General features: G+C 41.2%; 1 protein-coding gene and 1 long non-coding RNA gene across 2 annotated transcripts in view; one reads left to right on the forward strand and one right to left on the reverse strand.

The window, feature by feature from the left end:
- LOC127570338 (uncharacterized) overlaps positions 1–19911 on the reverse strand; it is a 56604-nt gene extending 36693 nt beyond the window's left edge. Inside the window, exon 1 of the long non-coding RNA XR_007956348.1 lies at positions 19830–19911. This is a non-coding gene — a long non-coding RNA (uncharacterized LOC127570338). The remainder of the gene's footprint in view (positions 1–19829) is intronic.
- A 281-nt stretch (positions 19912–20192) lies between these two features.
- LOC127570336 (band 4.1-like protein 4B) overlaps positions 20193–25458 on the forward strand; it is a 222690-nt gene continuing 217424 nt past the window's right edge. Inside the window, exon 1 of the mRNA XM_052015785.1 lies at positions 20193–20669. Within this exon, the coding sequence (XP_051871745.1) occupies positions 20406–20669 (264 nt within the window). The 5' untranslated portion in view covers positions 20193–20405. The remainder of the gene's footprint in view (positions 20670–25458) is intronic.

Below are 25458 nucleotides of genomic sequence, written 5' to 3' on the forward strand. Positions count from 1 at the left end.
GTTGTCTCTCTGACTGGAGGCCTGTGACTAGTGGTGTGCCGCAGGAATGAGTGCTGGGTCCGTTGTTATTTATCATCTATGTTAATGATTTAGATGATAATGCGGTAAACTGGATCAACAAATTTGCAGATAACACCAAGACTGGGGGCGTAGTGGACAGCAAGGAAGGCTATCAAAGCTTGCAGATGGAATTTAATGCAGACAAGTGTGAAGTGATGCACTTTGGGAGGACAAACCAGTCAGACTTATACAGTGAATGGTAGGGCTCTGAGGTGTGCAGTAGAACAAAGGGACCTGGGAATATAGATCCAAAGTTCCTTGAAAGTGACGTTACAGGTAGATAGGGTCGTAAAGAGAGCTTTTGGCACTTTGGCCTTCATAAGTCAGGGCTTTGAGTACAGGAGTTGGGATGTTATGTTGAAGTTATATTAGACATTGGTGAGGCCAAATTTGGAGTATTGTGCGCAGTTCTGGTCACCAACCTACAGGAAAGATATCAATAAGCTTTAAAGAGTGCAGAGAAAATTTACAAGGATGTTGCTGGGATTTGAGGACCTAAGTTATAGGGCAAGGTTGAATAGGTTAGGACTTTATTCCCTGGAGAGCAGGACAATGAGGGGAGATCTTACAGAGGTATGCAAATTTATGAGAGGTATAGATAGGGTGAATGCATACATGCTTCCCCCCAAAAGGTTGGGTGACACTAGAACTAGAGGACATAGGTTTAAGGTGGAAGGTGAAATATTTAAGGGGAATCTGAGGGGGAACTTCTTCACTCAGAGGGTGGTGCGAGTGTGGAACGAGCTGCTAGTGGAAGTTGTAGATGCGAGTTCAATTGTAACACTTAAGAGAGGTTTGGATAGGTACATGGATGGGAGGGGTTTGGAGGGATATGGTCCGGGTGCAGGTAGATGGGACTGGGCAGAAGATCAGGTCGGCATGGACTGGATGGGCCAAAGGGCCTGTTTCTGTGCTGTAGTGCTCTATGACTCTATGACAAGGAGATAGATAGAGAAACTGAAGCCCATGGTATAAAAGGACTAAGCCAGCTTCTATAAGGAATTGGCTTGGTGGACAAATGCAGGGAATCTTGTGAAACAGTTATCACGCAGACTGGAGTGGGAGAGACAATGATCATCTGCAGGAATTGGTTCTGGGCATACCGCTATTTTTAATACAAATTAGTAACTTTTCCACATTAGTACAATTTGCACATTTGTGAATGACAAAACTCAGAAGTGCGGTAAAGTGCAAGTTTGAATGTAATAGATTGAGAAGCTGTGGACTGGCTGATGGAAGTGGGCAGATGCGAAGCCAATGAAATTTAATTCAGAGGAGTGCAAAGAGATTAATCTTAGAAGGAAAAATGGGGAAAAGTAAAATTCTTCCTCAAATTAAGAGCAGAGGTTATTATTCTTTTCTTTCTCATTTCTTTTTCCTAACAGCAGGAAGGCTAATGTCAATGATATGAAGATTAAACGTCCTCATAGAGCACAGAAACAGGATCTTCAGCCCCACCATGTCCACACTGACCACTGAGTACCCGTTCATACTAATTCCATTTTCCAGCACTTGATCAATGGCTTTCTACACCTTGGTGGTTTAAGTACTCGTCTGGATATTTCTTAATTGTGCACGAGTCTGTCCCCATCAAGCCTTTATGGAATACCATCCAGATTCCAGCCACTGTCTGGGGATGAAAATTCTTGCTCAGATCCCCTCTGAACCTCCTACCCCTTACCTTGCACCAATGATCTCTCATTTTATACACCTCTGATACGGGAAAAGTTTCTTACCATCTAGTCTATGTCCCTCACTGGTTTTGTTCTTATCGCTCCAAAGAACAAAATTGCCAAATACTAATTTTGTATGGAAATTGGCAAAATGACAATTTATTTTCCTGTTGTCCCAATTAGAATTCTGAAAGAAGAGGATCCAAATATTTCAGAAAACGAGATAATTTTCTCCACTGGTTGGTTTTCCAAATAGCCACATACACAGGGGAAGGTAAAATTCAGATGCAGAACATTTCCCACAAAGTCAGAAGCAAAACACAACAAATAACAGAATATATCTCAGGCAAATCTAGTGGTTACCTAAGGCATACAGGGAAATTCCATTAGCTACTTCCATTTCTTGCTCCTCTTTAAAAAAAATGGTGCTTCTTTAAAGTTCGAAGTGAAATGTTTGCTTACTTCAGATCCTTACAATTAATGGAATGTTTTGTACATTACTGTATCTGTTATTGTTTTTAAGATGTTGGTCTTGCTCCCAATTCCCTTTTGTTTCCATAGAAATAATTGCATTAGTTTGAATAGGTGGGCTAGCACTGTTAAAATTGGACAAATGGATCTTATATTACATTATAACTCAAACCACTCGACAACTACATTGTATTTTCAGTATAGCTTATTGTAACTTTGTCGACATTCAAAGACCTCTCTAAGGTTTTCTTTGCCAGAATCTAATTAGCAGGAAAAAAACTAGGAGTAAGGAGACTTTTATATTAAATATACATAGCCAGACAACCAAAGGTAAATTAGATTTGCAGCTGCCATGACATTTGGGCAAATAAAGGTGTCCAATCCTATCTGGACTCCTGAGATTTCAAGCTTCATGCTTAATATTAAACAGCTAACAAATGCATTGTTACAGTGACCCTCTGGAAAACAAAACAAGGCAATCAGCATATAAAATGGATAGATGGAAATAATAAGTAATCTCCAAAAGTGATTATTGTCTTAATTTGTGAGAAGGCTTGATTATGTGTCAACTTTACCAAAATAAGTCTCATATTTCCTTATGACATAGAATGAGGTCAGTCAGCCCATCAAGTCTACAAAGCTCTCAGACCAATCCAGTAAATCTTTGGGATGCTGGAGCACTCAGTAGAAACCTATGAGATCACAGGAAGAATGTACAAACTCCACAGATACAGTACAGGAGGTCAGGATTGAACTCAGTCTGCTGAAGCCATGAGACAGCCATACTACCTGCAGCACCACTGTGCCACCCTTATGGCACTACTTCTTTGCAACTTCAGCAATTTTAAGTTTAGTTGATGCCAATGATCCAGCAAACCTTTAGATTTTCTTTTCTAGTCAACACTAATTGTGATAGAAATTGTGCAAATATTGATGTTATTTTATATGGTAATGTAAAAAAAAATCATAATACCAGAGGATGTTGTAAATATAACCTTATTATTCTTCAACTTCCTGCTCACTTTTCAACATGAAGGAAAATTTTCATACTCAAACAGTCTTTCTGCATTCAATGACTGGTTAAATAATTGATTGATTTCCTTCATTGTGTGTCTGTTCTTAATTAACATTTTATTTACTTAATGGGGAGTAATGAAGCAGAAAAATAGCACGGAATCACATGATCAAAATGGCATGCATGTATAAATCTTGTTAATCCAGTTTTGTAGAGATCCTTGTCACAGAGCTAACATAAATTAGAAATATATCTATTGAGCAAGTTGAGACCATTTGGTCGTATTTACCACAACCGAATATTGGACCCTCAGGCTGATGTTTTTGCTCTCTCCTTCCTTCCACAAACCATCCCAATATTTCTTTTTCTTCCCAATACCAAATACATTTTCAGTTAAGTAATCATTCATTGCCTTTTCGAATGCTGCAATTGATTTAGCATTTCTCTGCTGTTTGTCATTCAGGCATTCCTTCTGCCATTTGTTTCCTTTTTATAGCACAGCTCAAGTTTGTCTACCGCTTAACATCCACTGGAAATCCATGTAATCCACCCTCTATTGTGTTTGGAAAAAATGAGAATCATTTACCTTTAGATGGTGTCTTTCAGGACATGCCTAATTGCTTTAAAACCAATGTAGTTCTCTTGTAGTATTGTTGCAACCAGCAGCATCCATAAATTGCCTAACACAATCTGCATACTTCACATATATGCTCCAAAAGTATTCAGGGTGGGTAAATCATAATTCAATTTTCGTGCAACATTGTTCCGATGCCAATGTGGTCAAATTGAACTGTGGTTCTCCTCCAATACTATTAGTTAAGCTGAAATGGACAACCCAGGATTTAGCAGCAAGTGCAAGGAGTCATTGACTGGATAAATAAGAATATAAGAGACAGAGATAAGTCATAGAGTTCTTGTGCCTGCTCCACCACATATTAAGATCACCCCTCACCTTCCACTTTAGCACCACTTGCCTACACCAACTCCATAACTCTTGATGCAGTCTTGACCCAAAATGTCAAGCATCCCTTTTACCCCACAGATGCGACATGCCCCACTGAGTTCCTCCAGTAATTTGTTTTTTTGCTCCAGATTTCAGCATCTGCAGTCTCTTCTCTCTCCATAATTCTTGATTTTTTAATATTCAAAAATCTACTGCTACCCGTTTTGAATATATTCAGGAACTGAGCCTACACAATGCACTTGGGTTGAGAATTGTGGATGACAAAATTTCTCCTCACCTTTGTCCAGAATAGCCAACCGCTTACTCTGAGAACGTGACCATTGGTTTTAGGCAACCCAACCATGGGAAACATCAACTTAGCATCTACCCTGTCAATGCCCTTAAGAATTCTGTACACTTAAATGAGATCACCTCTCATTCATCCAAAGAGCATAGGCCCAGACTGTTGAAATCTCTTCTTGTATGACAAAACTGCCATCCCAGGTATCAATCTGGTGAACATTTGCTGCACTCTATCTCAGTTGGGAGACTAGACCAGTATGCAATGTTCCAGATGCAACCTCACTAGTGCTCTATATAATTGGAGCAAGATGTCTGGCACTCAATCTTGTATTCAAATTTTCTTGCAATAAAGGCAAACATACTATTTGCCTTCCTAATTGCTTGTTGAACCCAATTAACTTTCATTAATTTGCATGCAAGGATACCCCTTTCGTTCTGAGCGCGAATCCTTTTCAATCTCTCATCTTTTAAAAATGATTCCATCTTTTTTTTCTCCAAAGATGAGCTCACATTGCTCCACATTACACTCTATCTACCATGTACCATGCCCATTCATTTAGCCTGACTATATCTTCCTGTATCCTTCTATCTATCCTGTATGCTCCTCTTTAGACAGGGGTACAGATAGGTATTTCTGTGGCCACGAGGGAGACTCCAGGATGGAGTGTTGCTCCCTGGTGCCGGGGTCAAGGATGCCACCAAGTGGGCACAAGATATTCTGAAAGGGGAGGGTGAGCAGCCAGAGGTTGTGGTCCATATTGGCACTAGTAATAGAGGCAAGAAGAGAGATGAAATCCTGCAAAGAGAATTTAGGGAGTTAGGCAGAAATTTAAAAAGCATGACCACTACGATTGTAATCTCGGGATTACTCCCAGTCCTATATGCTTGCGAGGCAAAAATAGGAAGGTAATACAGTTAAATGAATGGCTAAGAAGCTAATGCAGGATCATTGGGTTCTCTTCTAGGACAGGTGGGACTGTACAAGAGGGATGGGTTGCACCTAAACTGAAGAAGAACCAATATCTTCATGGGGGGGGGGGGGGGGGGGGGTGAGGGTTTGCTTATGCTACTCTGGAGGGTTTACACTAGTGTAGCAGGGGCTAGGAACCAGAGCACGTGGATGGATTGAGGGGAAGATAGAAATTAGGTCAAGTAAGGCTGAAAGGAAGGACAGGAAGAGCCAGATCAATGAAAATGGTGGGGCTGACAGGCAAGGCAGATGAACTTAGGGCCTGAATTAGCATGGGAACGATGTTATAGCCATTACAGAAACTTGATTAAGAGAAAAGCAGGACTGGTAGCTCAATGTTCCAGGATTCAGATATTTCAGATGGAATAGAGAGGGATGTAAAAGAGGTGGGGGAGTTGCACTACTGATCAGGGAGAATGTCACAGTGGCACTTAGAAAGAATATCCTGGAGAGCTCATCCAGCGAAATAATAAGGGTAGAGCTCAGGAATAAGAAAGCTCACCAGCGCCTCTACTTCCTCTGGAGGCTAAAGAAGTTTGGTTTGTCCCCTTTGACTCTCACCAACTTTAACCGATGCACCATAGAAAGCATCCTATCTGGATGTATCACGGCTTGGTACGGCAACTGCTCTGCCCAAGACCGCAAGAAGCTGCAGAGAGTTGTGGACGCAGCCCAGTGCATCATGGACACCAGCCTCCCCTCCTTGGACTCTGTCTTTACCTCCCGTTGTCTTGGTGTCGCAGCCAACATAATCAAAGACCCCACCCACCCGGTACATTCTCTCTTCTCTCCTCTTCCATCAGGTAGAAGATAAAGGAGCCTGAGGGCACATACCACCACACTTAAGGACAGCTTCTACCCCACTGTGATAAGACTATTGAATGGTTCCCTTATATAATGAGATGGACTATGACCTCACGGTCTACCTTGTTGTGACCTTGCACCTTACGGCACTGCACTTTCTCTGTAGTTGTGACACTTTGTACTGTTATTGTTCTTACCTGCACTGCTTCAACGCACTCTGTACTAACTCAATGTAACTGCACTGTGTAATGAATTGACCTGTACGATCGGTTTGTAAGACAAGCTTTTCACTGTACCTCGGTACAAGTGACAATAATAAACCAATATCAATCTCTATGATGAGGTTAGGCCTCCCAACAGATACTGTGAGATAGAACAACAAATATGCAGGTGGATTATGGAAGGAGTAAAAGCAACAGGGTAGTTGTAGTGAGTAACTTTAATTTCAGCAATACTGACTGGGACTCCCTTAGTGCCACAGGCTTAGATGGGGTGGAATTTGTTAGGTGCATCCAGGAGGGTACAGTATCTACAGTATGTAGATAATCCAACCAGGGAAGGGGCCATACTAGACCTTGTATTGGGAAATGAGCCTGGCCAGGAATTTCTGTGGGAGAGCATTTTGGGAAGAGTGATCATATCTCCTTAAGTTTTCAGATAGTTATGCATAAGACTAGAGACCTCCAGGGAAAGTGGGCAAGGTACTAATGAGTACTTTACATCATTATTCACCGAGAAGGATATGGAGGATGGTGAGATCAGGGAGGGGTGTTCTGATATTCTAGGGCATTTTGATATCAGGAAGGAGGGGATGTTGAAGCTTTTGAAGAACATTAAGGTGGATAAGGCCCCAGGGACTGATGGTATCTATCCCAGGTTAGTGAGAGGCAAGGGAAAAGATTGTGGAGGCCTTGACAGAAATCTTTGTATTCTCTTTACCAACGGTGAGGTTTCTGAGGAATGGAGAATACCCTTTGTTGTTCCTCACTTAAAGCAGGGCAGTAGATACAAACCAGGAAATTATAGGCTGGTGAGCCTTACATCAGTGGTAGGGAAATTACTGGAGAAGATCCATAGGGTAGGATCTACTTGTATCTGGAAAAGCATAGACTTATTAGGGATAGTCAGCATGGCTTTGTGCGGGGGAGGTCACGTCTTACAAACTTGACTGAATTTTTTTTGAGGTGGTGACAAACATTATTGATGAGTGTAAAGCAGTGGATATTGTACATGGGCTTTAGTAAAGCTTTTAACAAGGTCCCTTATGGTAGGCTAATCCAGAAGCAAGTCACATCCATGGAGACTTTGGCAGATTGGATTCAAAACTGGCTTGGACATAGAGATTCAGATCAGCTTACTGTCATATGCACTAGGGTACAATGAAATTCCTTGCTTGCATGAAGCTCAAAGAGTAAACAGTACACATTGTAATAATTAATACAATAATAAATATAGTGACAAGTGCAAAAATAATGGAATGGTGCAAAGTATAGTAGTGCAAAGTGAGGTAGTGCAAAAAGAAATGCTGAAGTAACAATAACAGAAGAGGTAGAATTAAGGGTTTGAGAACGTGGCAGCACTACCAGGAAGGAGATGTGAAGGAGGTGATCGGTTCAGAAGTCTGACAATAGTGGACAAGGAGCTGTTCTTCAGTCTGGTTGTCCAGGCTTTCAAGCTCCTGTATCTTCTTCTAGATGGTAGAAAAAAGGGGATGGCCAGGGTGGCAGGCACCTTTGATGGTACTGTGATGGAAGGGTGTTATTCTGACTGGAGGTCCATGACCAGTGGTGTTCCTCAAGGAGCAGTGCTGGGCTCTGTTGTTTGTGATATAGACTAAAATTGAGGTGGACTGATTAGTAAGTTTGCAGACAACACAAAAATTGGTGGAGATGTGGTAAGTGAGAAAGATTGTCAAAGGATTCAGCAGGATTTAGACCAGTTAGATATGTGGAAAGAGAAACAGCAGATGGAGTTTAATCTGGACAATTGTGAGGTGTTTCACTTTGAGAGGTCAAATGTAAGAGGAAAGTATACAGTAATTGGCAGGACCCTTAGGAGCATTGATGTGCAGATGTATCTTGTGGTGCAAATCCATAGCTCCCTAAAAGTGCCAACATGCAGATAGGTAAAGAAGGCATTCGGCATTCTTGCCTTCTTCAGTCAGGGTGTTGAGTATAAAAGTCAGAAGGCCATGTTGCAGCTGTATAAAACTTTGGTTCCGTCATATCTGGAGTACTGTGTGCAGTTCTGGCCACCTCATTACAGGAGGCTTTGGAAATAGTGCAGAAGAGGTTCACCAGGATATTGCCTGGATTTGAGAGTATTAGCTACAGGGAGAGGTTGGGCAAACTTGGATTATTTTCTCTGGAGCATTGGAGGCTGGGGGGTGACCTATAGAAATATATAAAGTTATAAGTCTTAGGGTAATATATAATCAAAGTTGTTTTTCCATGGTGGAAATGGAAAATACTAGAGGGCATAGCTTTAAGGTGAAAGGGGGAAAGTTTAAAGGAGATTTATGAGGCAAGTGTTTTTTTTTTTACAGAGAACAGTAGGTTCCTGGAAAATGCTGCCAGGGAAAGTGGTAGAAGCTGGTACGATAGCAATGTTTAAGAGGCATTTAGACAGACACATGAACAGACAGGGAATGGAGGATATAAATCACATGCAGACGTATAGGATTGGTTTAAGTTGGCATCATAGTTGGCACAGACATTGTGGGCTAAGAGGCTTGTGGTGTATCATCCTCACAACCCACACTGCCATCTAGCTTTGCTTCATCAGCAAACTTGATACCCTCATCTAAATTATCAGCGTGGATGGTGAGCAGCCTTGGTGCTGAAGCCTGTGGCATCTCACTGGTCACAATTCCCTAACATGAAAATGACCCATTTATTGCCTCTCTGTTTTCTATTTATTAACCAATCTTCAATACTGCCAATAACATACACTCTAATTTTGTTTAATAATCTCTTGTGTGGTACCTTATCATGGGTATTCTGAAAATCTAAATATACCACATCAACTACTTTGTCCCTACTTCAATAAGTTATAACCTCAATTAATTTCATTGGTGGGGGACTGAAGACCAGAACACCAAGATGTTCAGATAGCACAGGCTGAATGGGATGTGCAATTCACCTGCAAGCATCTGCTGGATCTATTTTTCAGTCTTTACGTGAGCGACATCTTAAACATTAAGGAATATCCTCCCAGCACTTGACTTCCAACACATATCCAAAGCCTTCTCACAAGAGAAGAACATAAGCCACGCAAGTGTTCATGAGCAAATAATCAGTCCTTCAGTAAGGTTTCTACTGCCTGGACCGGAAGTCAGCTTGTAATTCTGTAAAGAGTGGATGTCCCAACTTTTAGTAGTCTGTTGTGCCCTTCACAACCTGATAAGTGACAAGCACCCCCTCTTCACACACCATTACACACACATCATCCAGACCTGTCATAGTACTCTCACTAACCCATTTCCCTCTCTTGCAGACCTGATGGTACATAATCATAACCCACAACAGCAGACCAGCATCAGACAATTTCACGTTCATCAGCTCGATGGCCTATAAGAGAGTGGGCTGGCTATTACTAGAGTGGCTGGAACAGTGGCCATGGACAGTGGTGGGGAAGTTGCTGGAGGGAATTCTGAGGGACAGGATCTACCAGCATTTGGATAGACAGAGTCTGATGAAGAGGAGTCAGCATGGCTTTGTGTGTGGGAAGTCATGTTTGACAAATCATTTAGAACATTTTGAAGAGCTAAGCAAAAGGGCAGATGAGGGTAGGGCAGTGGATGGGGTCTATTTGGACTTTAGTAAGGCCTTCGACAAGGTCCTGCATGGCAGGCTGTTCTGGAAGGTTAGGTCCCATGGAATCCAGGGAGATCTAGTTAGGTGGATTCAAAATTGGCTCAAGGTAAGAAGCAAAGGGCGATGGTTGAAGGTTTTTTCCTCGGAATGGAGGCCGGTGACTAGTGGTGTGCTGCAGGGGTCGGTGTTGGGACCCTTCTTATTCGTTATTTATATAAATGACTTGGATGCCAATGCACAAGGCTTGATCAGTAAATTTGCAGATGACACAAAATTAGGAGGCGTTGTCAATAGTGAAGAAGGTTATCGTAGATTACAGGGGGATTTTTGTCAATTAGGAAATTGGGCCGAGGAGTGGCAAATGGATTTCAATACAGATAAGTGTGAGGTGATGCATTTTGGAAAGTCAAACCAGCATCAGACTTATACTATGAATGGTAGGGCACTAGGGAGTGTAATGGAACAGAGGGACCTAGGAGTACAAGTGCATAGTTGATTGAAAGCAGTATCACAGGTAGACAGGGTGGTGAAAAAGGTGTTTAGCTCGCTGGCCTTCAATAGCCCAGGCACTGAGTATAGGAGTTGGGACATTATGTTGCAGTTGTACAAGTCGTTGGTGAGGTTGCACCTGGAGTACTGTGTACAGTTTTGGTCACCCTGTTGTAGGAACACGTGGTTAAACTGGAAAGAGCACAGAAAAGATTTACGAGGATGTTGCCAGGACTAGAGGGCCCGAGTTATAGGGAGACGTTGGCCAGACTAGGTCTTTATTCCTTGGAATGTAGGAGAATGAGGGGCAACCTTATAGAAGTGTTTAAAATTACGAGAGGCATAGATAGGTGGATGGCAACAGTCTTTCCCCCAGAGTAGGGGAGTCCAAAACTAGGGGGCATAGGTTTAGGGTGAGAGGGGAAAGATTTAAAAGTGACCTGAGGGACACTTGGTGGTGAGTATATAGAATGAGCTGCCAGAAGGAGTGGGTAAGGCAGGTATAATAGTATCATTTAAGAAGCACTTGGATAGGTACATGGAGGGGTAGTGTGTAGAGGGATATGGACCGAACACAGGAAATTGGGACTAGCTGGATGGGTAGAGTGGTCGGCATGGACTGGTTGCGCAGAAGGGGCCTGTATCCATGCTGTATTGCTCTATGATTAAGTAACATTCATGCCATAAGTACGTTGATACAGCCTCTGTCCTTGCTAATAGTTGGCAAACAGGAGAAGTAGGTGCAGTCATGAGCACCTTTTAATTTATGCAGAGGAAGGGAATCACAAGAACTTAGCAAGCAGGTCCAGCACCAAGATAAGGCAGCAATTAGCACATTGGCCTTTACTGCAAAGGGGATGAAGTTTAAGAATAGGGACGTTTTGTTATAGCTGCACAGGGTGAAGGTGGAATACTGCACACAGATTTGATCCCTACTTAAAAAAATAATGTAGTTGCATTGGAGGTAGTTCGAGGGAGATTCACCAGGGATGAGAGGGTTGTCCTGGCAAGGGAGGCTAGACAGTTTGGATTTGTATTCCTTGGAGACTAGAAGAATGAGAGGTGACCCCTTTCAAACATACAAGATCCTCAGGGGGCTTAACAGGGTAGATGTTGAGATGTTTCCCCTAGTAGGAGAGTCACAAACAAGGGGACGTCGCTACAATAAGAGGCCAGTCATTTAAAATTGAGGTGGGTACAAATTTCTTCTACCATAGGCTAGTGAATCTCTGGAATTCTCAGCCCTTAAGGGTGATGGAGGCAAGATCATTAGATATATTTAAGATGGAGATGGATAAATATTTGAAAGGTAGAGGAATTGAGGGTTATGGGTAACTGGTATAAAGGAGGAATTGAGGCCAGCATAGATCAGCCAATGATTATATTGAATGGAGAGGCAGGCTTGAAGGGCTGAGTAGCTTTCTCCTACTCCTATTTTCTTGTGTTCTTGACAAACTGATAGAATAATGTTTTCAGTGGCAATTGCTCCTCACAGAAATCCCATGTGCAGACTTGCAATATTCAGGTATGTACATGCAATATTCATGTGCAATATTCAGGTATGGGCTGATAAGTGACAAGTAACATTCATGCCATAAGTATGAGGCAATGCCCATCTTCAACAAGAGTGATTTAACCACTTCACAATGGCATTACCTTTGCCAATTCCTGCATTATTAACATAGCTAGGGCAGGGGTTGGGGTGGAGTTATCACAATTGGCCAGAAAACTAAATACTATAACTCCATGAGCAACTCAGAGGTTTTTTTTCTACAGAAAATGACTCACCCACTAACTTTCTAAATCCTTTCCTTCCTTTACAAACCAGAAATAAGAGTATTTCACTCCAGATCCTAGCTTCTGCAGTCTCTTGTTTCTCCAGAAATAAGAGTGTGATAGAATTCATCAATTATGAAATTAAGAGAACTTAATATTTTGCTACTTTATTCCCGAGGGAACTATTGGTGAGGAACTGGTCAAAATTTTAAACAGATAGGTAACACATAAAATCATTACATTTATTTCACATTTCACAGGCAAAATAAATGATTGGATGCAGTAGTGAACAATATTTGTATTTAAGCTGTTGTGCCACACTGTTAACTGCACATATGATGAAGATGTACATTGTAAACAGCCAGAAAAGTAGTGCTAAAAATGGAAATAAATACTGCTGGATAGATTGTGAACTACATAAAAGTTCAACCATTGATCACACTCCCTTTCTGCCAAGTGAAGAGACAGGATGGCATTAACAGTATTGTCTGCTTTATACAAAACTTTGATAGATGCCTCATAGTAAACGTTTTGACAATAACTTGTGAACTCAGGGAGGATTGCCATATGTATATGTTTCTCATCGAGGTGAACCGTCAATTCATCAAAAGAATTCTCAGCTGATGCTTACAGGTCTTACTGGACTATTTACCCCAACAGATTTGACAGGCCCAGCAAATTTAACATTCCTTTGCAAAAGAATGTTAAGTTTTCATCATGTTTTTTGCTCAGATAATAAAATTGTGCTCCCTACTTTAATATCACTGCAGACCCTGAAGTGTCAATCCAATTCTACAGCACCTGTCTCAGATTTGCACAAAATTCAGGGAAAGAAAAGCAATGAATTTTGTCAAAATCTATTTTCAGAAGATTGTGTAGGAAAGGTCAATATTGCTATGAGGCTGAAAGAGAATTTGATTAATATTGCTGACGGCTATTTTGGGAGATAAATTTGAAGTCATGCTTCTTGATCAGTCCTGGCTCTGAATTTATAAAGGATTGCTCAAATTGTCTTTGAGTTGTTAAAGTGTTTATACATTTTGTTTCAATATCTGTGTAATAAAGGATTTTCTACAATTGCTTACATTAATAACATATAGTAACTGCTTGAATATGGAAACTGATTTTTAGTCGGTTTAAATTTGGTTGGTTCTCTGAATTTAAAATCATCTTCCACAAATTGTATGCTTGCAGGAAACAGACTCATTGTATTAACTGAGATAAGGATGAGTCATCAAGTGTTCTTTTATCTTTCAATTTAATCAGTAGTATTATATTGGTAATGCTCTATTTATGCTTCCTTCTATCTTAAGCAATTTGTAAATAAGCCAAGAAAATAAAATCCTCCTGTTCCATCATCAAATAATGTATATAGAAAAGCGAGTGTAGTGAGGAGGCAGCAATGAAGGTGGCATGAAATTTCAGAGGGAGTCAGCAGAAGAACTCGCATTGGAAGAAGGGGGTTTGCTGAATAAGCTATTGAATGCTGCAGGAACTCAAGTTGCTCCAGAATTCGCCGCAATACACATCAAGCAGACACCACATTGCAGCCAACTATACCTTTCTCAATTTTGTCCTCGGGTAAAGTCTGGAGCTAAAGTTCTGAAGAAATTGTGGTGTATAAATAGGCACAGTGAAATTAGACCCAAGCCAGAAAATCAACAGGCAACAGAATCAATGGAAATAGCCAAACGTGTTTTGAACTCTCCCCCTGTTGTCTAATTCACTTTCCATTAAAGCTCATCACTCATTAACAGCCTTGCAATAACCAGTGTCTCACCAAATTCCTATAATCTAATTTGTACCCAACATGGTCAAAAAACATCTTATTAAACTTCAAAAGATGTGAAGTTAAAATATATTAACTCCACATCTTTACTCTCTTAACCTCACTTTAAATTGAGCTTATCTGTACTGTGGGAAGGAAAGGGAAGGGAAACAAAAATATTGTCAGGTGTAGAAGTCTTTCAATTATCCTTCTCCAATGGTTTGGAGAGGTAGAAAAATAGGCCCTTTACTCATCTTAAAAGGGCCTAGGCCACAGTGAGAAACTTACTTTAGCACATTGTTAATGAAGAATCAGTGACATATATTGTCGAGCCGTTACTTCTTCTACAGAGCAGACTTTGCTCAGTTGGTTTCTCTCCTCTTCTTTATCAACAATCGTATGGAAAGAATGCGAGTTGACAAAGTTCCTTACTCTCATCACTGGCACTGGGGAGTCTCCCTTTTTTGTCTCATGTATGCCATCCCTGTATTATGTACACCTCTCGCTACAAGGATGGAATTTGCAATCTGGCTAAAAAGCGTACCAAATTTTATTGTTGTATTAGAATTCAATGAACAGAGGGGTATGACAGCAGCTGAAAAAGAATTAAGAATACATTGCCATGACTTCAGTAAGCAAGAGTCATAGCAAAATATAAAGGAAGCACAGGGTTACATACAAGACAGGATCAATATATACCAAACTGTGCACTATTAAATTTCACAAGACTCTGATGTTGGGGGTCATCCTTGTCAGAGTATTTCACAAAGTATCATGCCACCCCTTTGCCTTCACTATATTATGTTAATTGAATAGTATCCTGTCAGGGTAAAAAGTGGTGTTATGCAAATTTGCGGACCTTTTCCTTTCACCAGTGCTGAAATTGCATCCTTTCTTCACTGAACTTTCTTTTAGAGTTCATCCATTTTCTATTATGATCAATTTAAAATCTACTGGTTCCTTGTGAAGATGTCAGGGCTTGTGTTTGGTAGCAGAGCTAATGTTGTTGCAGGGATGCAACATTTCATATCTCCAGTTTTGTCCTTACTTGCACACCATCTCAGTTTTCTAGTTCCTCATCCCACAGCGACCTATGACTTCTTTTCTACTTGGCAAAAAATGATAAAAGTAATTGGCAATAATTCTGATGAACTTGGGCAGTGTCAAGTGACACCTCAAAAGTTCCAACATGTCACTTTTCTGACTTTTAAGTATGGCCCCAAGAATTTATTTTACAAAGGAACACTGTTAACACAATTTACCCATTGAAATACACATTTTCACTTCATACATTTCAGGCATTTGCTATATATATGGTGACTTTTATTTTAATTCACCAGTGAACACAAATACACATTGCAAATATTAGTTTCTAACTCTCCATGTGATAAATCTTCTTCCAGGTTTGACAGTATTGGCTAAATTGCCAATTCTGATATCGAAAGTCATACTTACATTACAGAACCCTATTAATTTCCATATACTTCAGCCTCACCTTGTCATAGTAATCCTTAATATAAAATGTCTTTCATTGACACCATATGCTGCCAATGACAGAGATTCAATTTCTGAGTCTGATTCACACACACCAATTCCCACTACGGCAGTTTTCTGACTGTTTCAATCAAATACATGATGTGGAAAAGTCTTTGTTTTAGTCCTGCATGTACTAACTCCCAACTTTTTTTCTGGTACATTGATGACCGCATTGATGTTGTTTCTTGTACTCATACAAAACTTGACAATTTCATTACTTTTGCTACCAACTTCCACTCTGCTCTCACCTTCACATGGTCAATCTCTGACACTTCCCTTCCTTTTCTGGAACTCTCTGTTTCTCTTAGGAGAGTTTAGCTACTTTGTTAGTAGCTGGGCACGTCTTCCTGCTCCGCCGAGACTGTGCATCAGTCCCAATGCAGGGTCTCAACCCAAAATGTCAACTATCTATCTCCACGGATGTTGCCTGACCCATGAACTTTAGCAAGGCTTTTGGCAAGGACCCACATGGTAGACATGGTCCAGAATATGAGATCAATGGGATCCAGGATAAGCTGGACAGTTGGACACAACGTTGGCTCGGTGGAAGGAGTCAGAGGGTGGTAGTGGAGGGTTGTTTTTAAGATTGGAGGAACGTGACCAGTGGCGTGCCGCAGGATTTGGTGCTGGGATCCCTGCTGTTTGTCATACATTAACAATTTAGATGAGAATGTAGGTGGTGTGATTAGCAAGTTTGTGGATGATTCCAAAATTGGTAGTGTGGCAGACAATGAAGAAGGTTGCCTAAACTGACAACATGATCTAGATATGTGTGATATATGACCGATTATTACTTTCATTACCTAGAATGTTATTGGGACTGCAGTGTCTTCCAAATAGTCAGTAGCTTTACTATCTAATTAATATGGACAAAGAGCTACTGACCTGTTTATAGTGGCAGTTTGTCAGGCTCCCCAAATAAATGATTGTAGACAATGGGTCCCTTTTAATATGTAAATTGGAATCCTGGGACTGTAATTATGGTTTTAAATCTGAGGTGGTCTAAAACTACTGTGATTTATAAGGAGACACAAGAGTCTGCAGATGCTGGAATCTGGAGCAACAAACAATCTGCTGGAGGAACTCAGTGGGTCAAGCAGAATATGTGCTGGGGGGGGGGGGGGGGGGGGGGAGTAACTATTAACCATTGGGACCGGATGCAGGGTTTTGACCTGAAATATTGACAATTCCTCTCCCGCCACAGATGTTCCTTGACCTGCTGAGTTCCTCCAGCAGTTTGTTTGTTGCTCTATGATCAACACGTTTCATGGGCAATCCATTTTCTAAAAGCACGTCTGGTTCTCTAGGGTCTGCTTATTGCCACCTGACACTCCAATATCAAGGATCCTGAGCTCCTGCCTACACCTCAACCCCAACTCCAACCTGACACCCACCAAATCACCCATGCATTTGTCAGCTCATGAACTGCCAATGTTGATGAGATCACAATTACAGCTGGCTTGAAAGCCACGGAGACCACCAACATATCCCACTGATCAATGGCTTAAAAATCAAAATCAACCTTTTTTAAAATGCCACTGTAAAAGTAGTTTCATTATTGGGTAATGGCTAGAGTGTTATCCAGTTTGTAGAGCAGCTGCTACAATTTGTTCTTTATGTATTTGTCATAATTCTTGCAAGAGATGGTAGAAAGTAACCATTAATGGGAGATAATAAATGATAAACCCATAAAATTGAATATATTGTTTTCTCCAAATGCTGTAAAACATCAGAATGGTGGGGTAGATGATAAACTTGATAGGCTGCATTATGAATTACAGGGTTCTGTAGAGATTCTTATCACTGATACTTTCAACCAGTGAATAGGCTTCTTTCACTTGTTTGTAGTTTGGAATGCAACTTTTTCAATTCCCTGTTAATCAGCAGTATTTCATTTGAGTCTGCCATGTAAATCTAATGATCTTCACACAAAATTAGCTTCTCTTGGGAAAAGATGGGATTAAACTTTATATACCTGCAATTTAACTTCTTAAAAATATTGTAGCCTTCATATGCAAATCAAGCTGGGTCCCATTGGAATAAGAATTAGAAATTTAAAACTCAAGAATCACTAGCCTTACTATTTCAGATGAATCTTCATAAAAAGATAGCTTTGAAAGAACTCTTAAAGGCTGAAAGAGTTACAAAGAGACAAAGAAGTTTTGAGAAAGAAATCCAGAGTTTAGGATCTTGGCTGATGAAGACTTGGCTACTAATGGTATAGCAATTAAATTTGAGTTGCATAATGATTCAGAATTGATGAAATACAGCTTGGTATGTTGCAAGGCTGGAAGAGATCACAAAACAGATAAGGGCAAAGTTTTGGAAGGATTTGAAAACAAGGTTGAGAATTTTACCCAGTCTGACCACAATGTGACTTCAGACCCACCCAGTATGGTAGACTTTTAAATGCCTCATGAATTGGCCTAGCAAGCCAATCAATCAGTTGAACCATCACTGATCTGTTCAGAGAAGAAATAAAGCTGTACAGATCACCTGGTATCAATGTAGATTCTGAACTCAGACATGGCAAAGTCTCTCCCTATCCAGTCCACCTTGCAGATACCTCCTCATAAACCTCCGGAGACTGGTGTCTAAACTGGGAGATCTATCCTGGAGTCAGTCAAGTAACAACCAGACATACTCGTACACACAAAATCACACCTCATAAACAAAGTTCCAGATTCCTCCAGCACAATCTCTGGGGACATCTTGTGCCACTGGCAGGATAAACCCAGCAGTGGTATACAGGCAGAATGGAGTAGACTTGAAATCAACTTTGACTCCAGATCCTATGAAGTCTCTTGGTATCAGGTCAAATGTGGACATGGTAACCTCTTCATGATTACCATCTAACATCTCTGCTCAGCTAGTAAATCAGTGCTCCTTCATGTTGAACTGCATTTAGAAGCAGCACTGAAAATAGCAATGGCACAGAATGCACTTTGGGCTGGGGACTTCAATGTCTATCACTGACAGGCTTGGTTGCAGCATCACAGATAAAGCTGGCCAAATTCTTGAGGACACAGCTGTCAGGTGGGGTCTGTGGCAGGCAGTGAACAAACTAACTCAAGTGAGAAACCTTCTTGGCCTTGCCCTCTCCAATATACCTATGAATCTGTTCATGTTAACCTTGGTAGAAGTAACCACCACACAGTCCTTGTGGAGATAGTCCTGTATTCACACTGAGGACATCCTCCATCAGATTATGTGGCATTATAAATGTGCTATATGGGATAGACTCAGAACAGAAGGCTGTTGGAGATTAATCATTCTAGCCCAGGACAGTACTACAGAAGTTCTCTGGGACAGTTTCCTAGGCCTAAACATCATCGACAGCTTCAAAGACCTTCCTTCCATTATTAAATCAGAAATAGATGTTTGCTTATGACTGCATCACAATCAGTTCTATTTGCAACTTCTCAGCAAATGAAACAGTCCATGCCTGTATGCAGCAAGACCTAGATCACATTCAGGTGTGGGCTGATAAGAGGCAAGTAACATTAACAACAGGTAATGGCTATTTCCACCAAGATAAAATCTAACATCCAAGGCATCTAACAGCATTATCATTGCCTAATTCCCCCACCATCAACATCTTTAGGGGTACCATTGACCAGAAACTCAACTGAAACAGCAACAAAATTAGTGTGACAATGACAGCAATTCAGAGGCAGAGAATCCCACGGCAAGTAATGCTCCAAAAGCCTTCCACCATCTGAAGCGCCAGCAACTTCAGTAAGACTCAACACTCATCACCACCCAAGACAAAACAAATTCACTTGACTTTGTCTCTTCTACTACCCTAAATATTCCTTCCTTTTGTCACCAGTCCATGTGTCCAACAGGTATCATCCAACTACAGCTACCCACTTGGTGACTTCAACCACACCTTCCAAACCAACAGACTCCACCACCAAGGACAAGCATTTCAGTTGCACGGGAACTTCACCACCTGCATGTTCCACTTCAAGGCAACACAATATCATAACTTGAAAATATATCGTCCAACCTATAACGTCAATGAGGCTAAGTCCTGGAACTCTCCACTCAACAGCATTGCGAGAGCACCTTCATCAGAGGGAAAGCCGCCTTGAGGGCAAATATAATGCTGACCTTACCAACCACATCCAGAAACTGCAAATAAATAAACAAATGGTAAACCTGTTCCTCCTCCCCTCCCCTCCCCTCCCCCTTTCAAACTACCTGTCCAGGTGAGCACCAGGCCGCGTCATTCCCTACACCTGCACCCGCTTGGCAAGGAAGGTGAGCGTGTACCGGGTGTCACGTTCGCGCATGCTCAGCCGGGTACCGAGAGAAAGGGGGTGTGTGGGTGGATGGGTGGGCTTCGGTTGGACGCGCATGCTCAGCTGGGTGCCGCGAGGAAGGGCGGGGGCGCGGTGCGGGGGCGGGGCTTGGTGCGGGGGGAGGGGCTTGGTGCGGGGGGGAGGGGCGTGGTGCAAGAGGGTGGGGCGTGGTGCGGGGGAGGGGCGGGTGCGGGGGGGGTCTTCGGTTGGACGCGCATGCTCAGTGCGACCTCGTGCCGTGGGCTGTGTAGGTGCGCGCATGCCCGCTGCGGGTGCTCTGGTGTAGGTGCGCGCATGCTCGGTGCCGCGCTGGTCGGTGCCTGGCTCTCACCTGGGCGTGCTCGCTACTCGGGCTGTCGGTAAATGCTCGGACCGCCGCCGCGCTCGCCCAACGACATCGAGCCGCACGGTAGCCGCCAGTGACAGCCGATCGGCCAGCGGCGGGGGCGGGCCGAGGAACACCAAGCGGACGAAGATGATGAGGTTTCTGCGGAGAACGTTCGGACGCCGTTCGGTTCGCCGCTACATGGACGAGCGGGATGGCGGAAGAGGAGGCGGTCACGGCGGCGGCGGAGGCCGGGACGCCGCAACTGTTGCTGGCGCCGGCGCTGGAGTTCATGCGGCCACACCTGTGCCCACTGGGACCATGGTCCACATTCCCGCGGCTGGCAATAGTAAGTCGATCCTGACCTGCAGAGTGCAGCTTCTGGATGGGACGGACATCAGCGTGGAACTGCCGGTGAGTTTCTGCAGCGCCAGTTCCCAGGTTGACGGAAACCTGAGCCCACCTGTGCACAGGTTAGGTTGTAAACTCTACCCACCCATGCAGGTTCACCTTGGTTTACTTGAGGATCTGCTCTCTATCTGTCAATGTAGCTTAAAGTTCCATTCTTCTGTGCATTGCTCAATTTAATACCGAGTATTTACATCTGCAGTGTGTTGCGTCTCCATTTGATTAACATTTGTGTCCATGTGAAGCGTAACTGCACTTGAGAGAAAAGTATTGGAGGATCGCTCCATTTCTCAGTGAACAGATGGGTTGAAGGGGAGCAATCGTGCGTGTTATCTTCTTGCTTCCTCAAACAAGATCTTTCGTCGAACATTACTTGAGTATTATATCCTGAACATTACTTGAGTATTATATCCTGAGCAGTTCATTCTTGTTTGACTGTTCTCTTATCACTCTGGGATCTGTGGTTGCGTTTACAATGGGGGGCAAATGAGAATAAACATTGGTTTGTCATCATCCCGTGGGAAAGGACGTAATTGAATGTGAAAGTGCAGGAGGATTTTGCAGCGGGGGCAATGAAAGGAAAGAAACTGCCGATCGGGTGAGGGGAAAAATGCTTTGGGGGGGGGGGGGTGGAATAACCAGAATGAAATGTGGTTAGTTATGTAATTAATTGACAATGTTTACGTAGTCTAATACAGTTACAATCAAAAAACATAAATACGTCTTTCACTGAAAATGCAGAAAGGAATCAGGCAGACTTAAGGCAGACTTAAGTGACGGCTGAGATTCCAAATAGCGACCGATTTTAGGTGAAAGTTTGAGGGATGTTTCTGAATTTACACCAGTGGATCGACAGCTGCTGAGCCACACACGGAAGTTGGGTGTGATGGGTACAAAAAAAGGGTTTGGCGGATCTGGTAACGCGATCGAAACTCAGTTATTTGGTTTCTTCGTAAATCCCCGAGCTGGCATGGACCAATTCATTCAGTTTCACATTTGATCAGTCAGATGGTGAATCTGAAAACTATTACATGCAGTACCACACAGACATGTTGTTTTGCAGCGACGCTTATTATCTCTATTGTCTGCCATTTTCTTGCTTTTGTTTTCGCAAATGTTTGCTTTGTTTCTTAAGGGTAATAGATTTTGAAATGGATAAAGTGAAAAGCTACGCCAATGAAGAAAAATCGTTAATTATCTTTGGAACCTAAGAGGTCAGTTTAAGATGCAGTATTTGTGTTAGAAGCTTAACCCTGAAATGAAGCTTGCTTTCATTTTATTGAATAAAGAGTCTAAACCTTTGTCTCTAACTAGTTTTTCATTAGAAACTTCCACTACCGTCTTCCACAAAACAAAATTCTGATGGTAGTGTTGACCTTTCATTCGTTGACGTATATCACTACTGTGGGCGAGTGGTTGTGTTTAAGGGGGTTATATACCCTTTGACAGTTTGTTTCATTGCTTGGTCCCAAGTTTGGCCGCTAACCAGTCAAGACCTAGCTAAATGAAGCTGGTTTGAAGGCGGGGGGAGGTGGTGGAGACCTGGTTCTCAGGAAAATCTTCAATGTTTTATTGGTTAATGGAAAAATACTGCCCAAGACTGTTTCCTTTCTGCCATACAATTTGATAATCCAAATGAATGAAATTCAGTGAAAAATAACCAATAGAAATTAGAAAAGCTGAATTCTTGTGATTACTTGGGCAGCTAAAGTGAGAGAAAACACTTTTGAATATTAAGCAATCCTGAAAGTTAATTCAAAATTATTTTGATAATTTAGTAATGAAGCAGCATTTGGTAATAAGCAGCTTTAATTAATATAACAACTTGTATTTATATTCTGTGTGCAATGTAGCAAAACATTTCAAGGTGCTTCACAGAAGCAATATTAGATACAAGCTAGGAGATATTTGGAGATACAGCCAAAGGCTTGATCAAAGACCTGAATTTTAAGAACATACAAATTGGAGTAGGTCACAGTCCCTCAAGTCTTCTCCAATATTTAGTAAGGTCATGACTGACCTGATTGTAACCTCACCTTTTCACTTCTTTGGTCTCCAATGGCTACAAGTTTAATTTGTCCAACAAGCTATTCCTTCTAGTTATTAGTCTAGTAAACCTGGGAAGTTCTTCCAAGGCATAAACGTTCTTCTGTAAATAAAGCGATCAATAGTTTGCGAGTACACCAGATTTAGTTTCACCAAGCCCTCTATAACTAAATACAACCTCCCTATTTTTGTATTTATTAATGATAATATTCTGTTAGTTTTTCTGATTACTTGCTGTATCTGCCTATTAGCCTTAGTGAATCGTACACTAAGACACCCAGATCTCTCTACAATCTCTCACCATTTAACATTCTTATTTTCCTGCCAAAATGGATAGTTTCACATTTTTCTGGCTGTTGTGGCACGTATAATTTGTTACATTTTGCCAACTAGATAAAAACTCATTTATACCTACTTTCTGTTTCTTGTTAACCAGGAAATATTTTCTACACCATGAGCTTTTATTTTCCAATGATTGAATCTCTGATACTGCACCTTATCAAATGCTTTCTGGAAATCTATTGGACCAATACTCACTTTGTTAACTTTTTTAAAATATCTAGAGAAAACGCTACTATTAGGTTTTACATTTTTAACTAGCTTTAAGTCTTAGTCTAATTTTTCCTTCTTCTTTATTAATCTTCTAGTCACTCTTTGCTATTTTAAATTCTGTTCAGTCTTCTGAACTGCCACCTGTCTTTGCATAATGATATGCTTTTTCTTTAAGTTTGATACAATATTTAATTTTGTTTTAGTTAACTATAGATGGTGGTCTTCTCCTTTTGAATTTTTCTTTCTCATTGGAATGCATTAATTCTGTACATTCTGACAGATCCCCTTGAGTATCTGCAACTGCATCATCAATCTCCTAGAAAACTGTATCATGATTTTAATAACGTGAAGCCATGTCATCTGCCCATGCATCAAGAAACGCGAGTTGAAAAGTAATACATTTCTGGCTTATTCATTTACTTTTGTTTCACTTAGATTCTATGAGAACAAATTTTATTTTGTATCTCAAATTTTTGGATAGTGACTTGTGAATTTTGTAAGGGTGAATTTCTGTTACCCGAACAGGTGCAATGTGGGGGTCACCTGTACCCTTAAAAACACTCTGTGAACTCCTCATTTTGGCTCCTTTGTGCACCTGATTTTTCCAGCCTATTGGTAGATTCAAGTCCAACTTCATTGGATTTAAGACAGTGGAGGTGTACCAGGGAATTCATCAGGATATTTAAGAGTAATGGGGACTAAAGGATTGAAGGTACAGGTAAAGATATGGTTAATCTGATCACAAGTTGAAGAAATATTGCAGCAAATAGAGGATAAAAGAATAGGCCATTCAGATTTTCAATGTGCAGATACACTGAATTGAGAGAGTGGCAGATGCAGAAATATTTGGAGGCAGAATGGGCTTGTAGCTGGGAAGCAGGATAGGGAACTGATCGGAGATAAATCTTCACTGTGTTTGATACGATGAGAGTAGAAAGGCCTTGTGTGATGACAAAGTCAGGAAAGTGGTTGTGAATGTAAGTTGGAGAGTCATGATAAAGGAATGTTTATCAAATGATGACTATAAGTATGAACAAATTCACATTGGATTTAAAGAGAAGAAACTTAGCACAACTACAAAAAAAAACAGATTTTGGTAACACTGCCTTTAATGGGATTACACTGAGAAGACAGCTAACTGGACAGTGCTCACGAGTAGAAAAATATTTAACTTCCGGTTCAATGAGGTAAAAGACTTGACTTGCAATCATGTTCGACCAAACAAACCGAGAAATGAGAAGAAAGTGTAAATAGCAGTTAAAATCCAAGGAACTGAGAGAAATATAAAGAACATCAAAGGAAGCCAGGGATAGCAGGAACTGCAATAAGGGAATATGAGCTTTCAAATGTGTGAAGGATGTGAAGATGAGCATGCATCTTTTACAATTATTGAAAGGAAGAGGGCTGATTAAAGAGCAAAATGCTACAGCTAGTAGAAATCTTAAAATATATAAGAGTGCTGGAAATGCTCAGCAAGTTGGGCAGCATCTGTGGAGAGATGAACAAAGTTAATGTTTCAGGTTCATGCCCTTTCATCAGAACGCTATTTCTGTTTCTCTTTCAGCAGCTGATGCCTAATCTGCTGAGTATTTCCAGTGCCTTGTGTTTTTAGTTGAGGCCAGTGGGGGATTTCATAAATAAGTTAGGATCATTTGCGTAAGAAAATATGGAAATAGTTAAGGTTGAATAATTGACTAGGATTTGTATTGAACAGTGAAGCAGGTGACAGTTTGCTGCTGACCTTGAGGAGAGCTATCCACAAAGATCTAGCTAACTCTGTGGTATGGAATCTTTCTTTTCCAACAGATGGACAGTAAACCAGGAAGGCAATAGCACAGTTTTCAGGTAGTATTTTCAATATTTACAGAGCACAAAATAAAAATTGAAATATGTGCTAGCACCTGAAATATAACATTTTCAATCATTTTAATATACATTATTGTGTGTTGGAGAGAATAATTTCAGTGCATAAAATTTGTAATTTTTAAGCCTGAGCTTTTCACTAATCGTTAGTTAAGGCATGATATGCCATTTGAATTCACCTATGCCATTTTAAAAACTCCCTGTACCTTATGCAATGGCCTTTTCAGGGTACCTTTCTGTGAGTAATCCATTCGTCAATTTGCTGATTTCCCCCATTGGCAACAGAGATGCCTACAGACAGCACAGTCTATAGGTATGGGCTCAATCACATTCA

The sequence above is a fragment of the Pristis pectinata genome, chromosome 5, assembly GCF_009764475.1.
Source record: "Pristis pectinata isolate sPriPec2 chromosome 5, sPriPec2.1.pri, whole genome shotgun sequence".
In the NCBI taxonomy this organism is placed as follows: Eukaryota; Metazoa; Chordata; class Chondrichthyes; order Rhinopristiformes; family Pristidae; genus Pristis; species Pristis pectinata.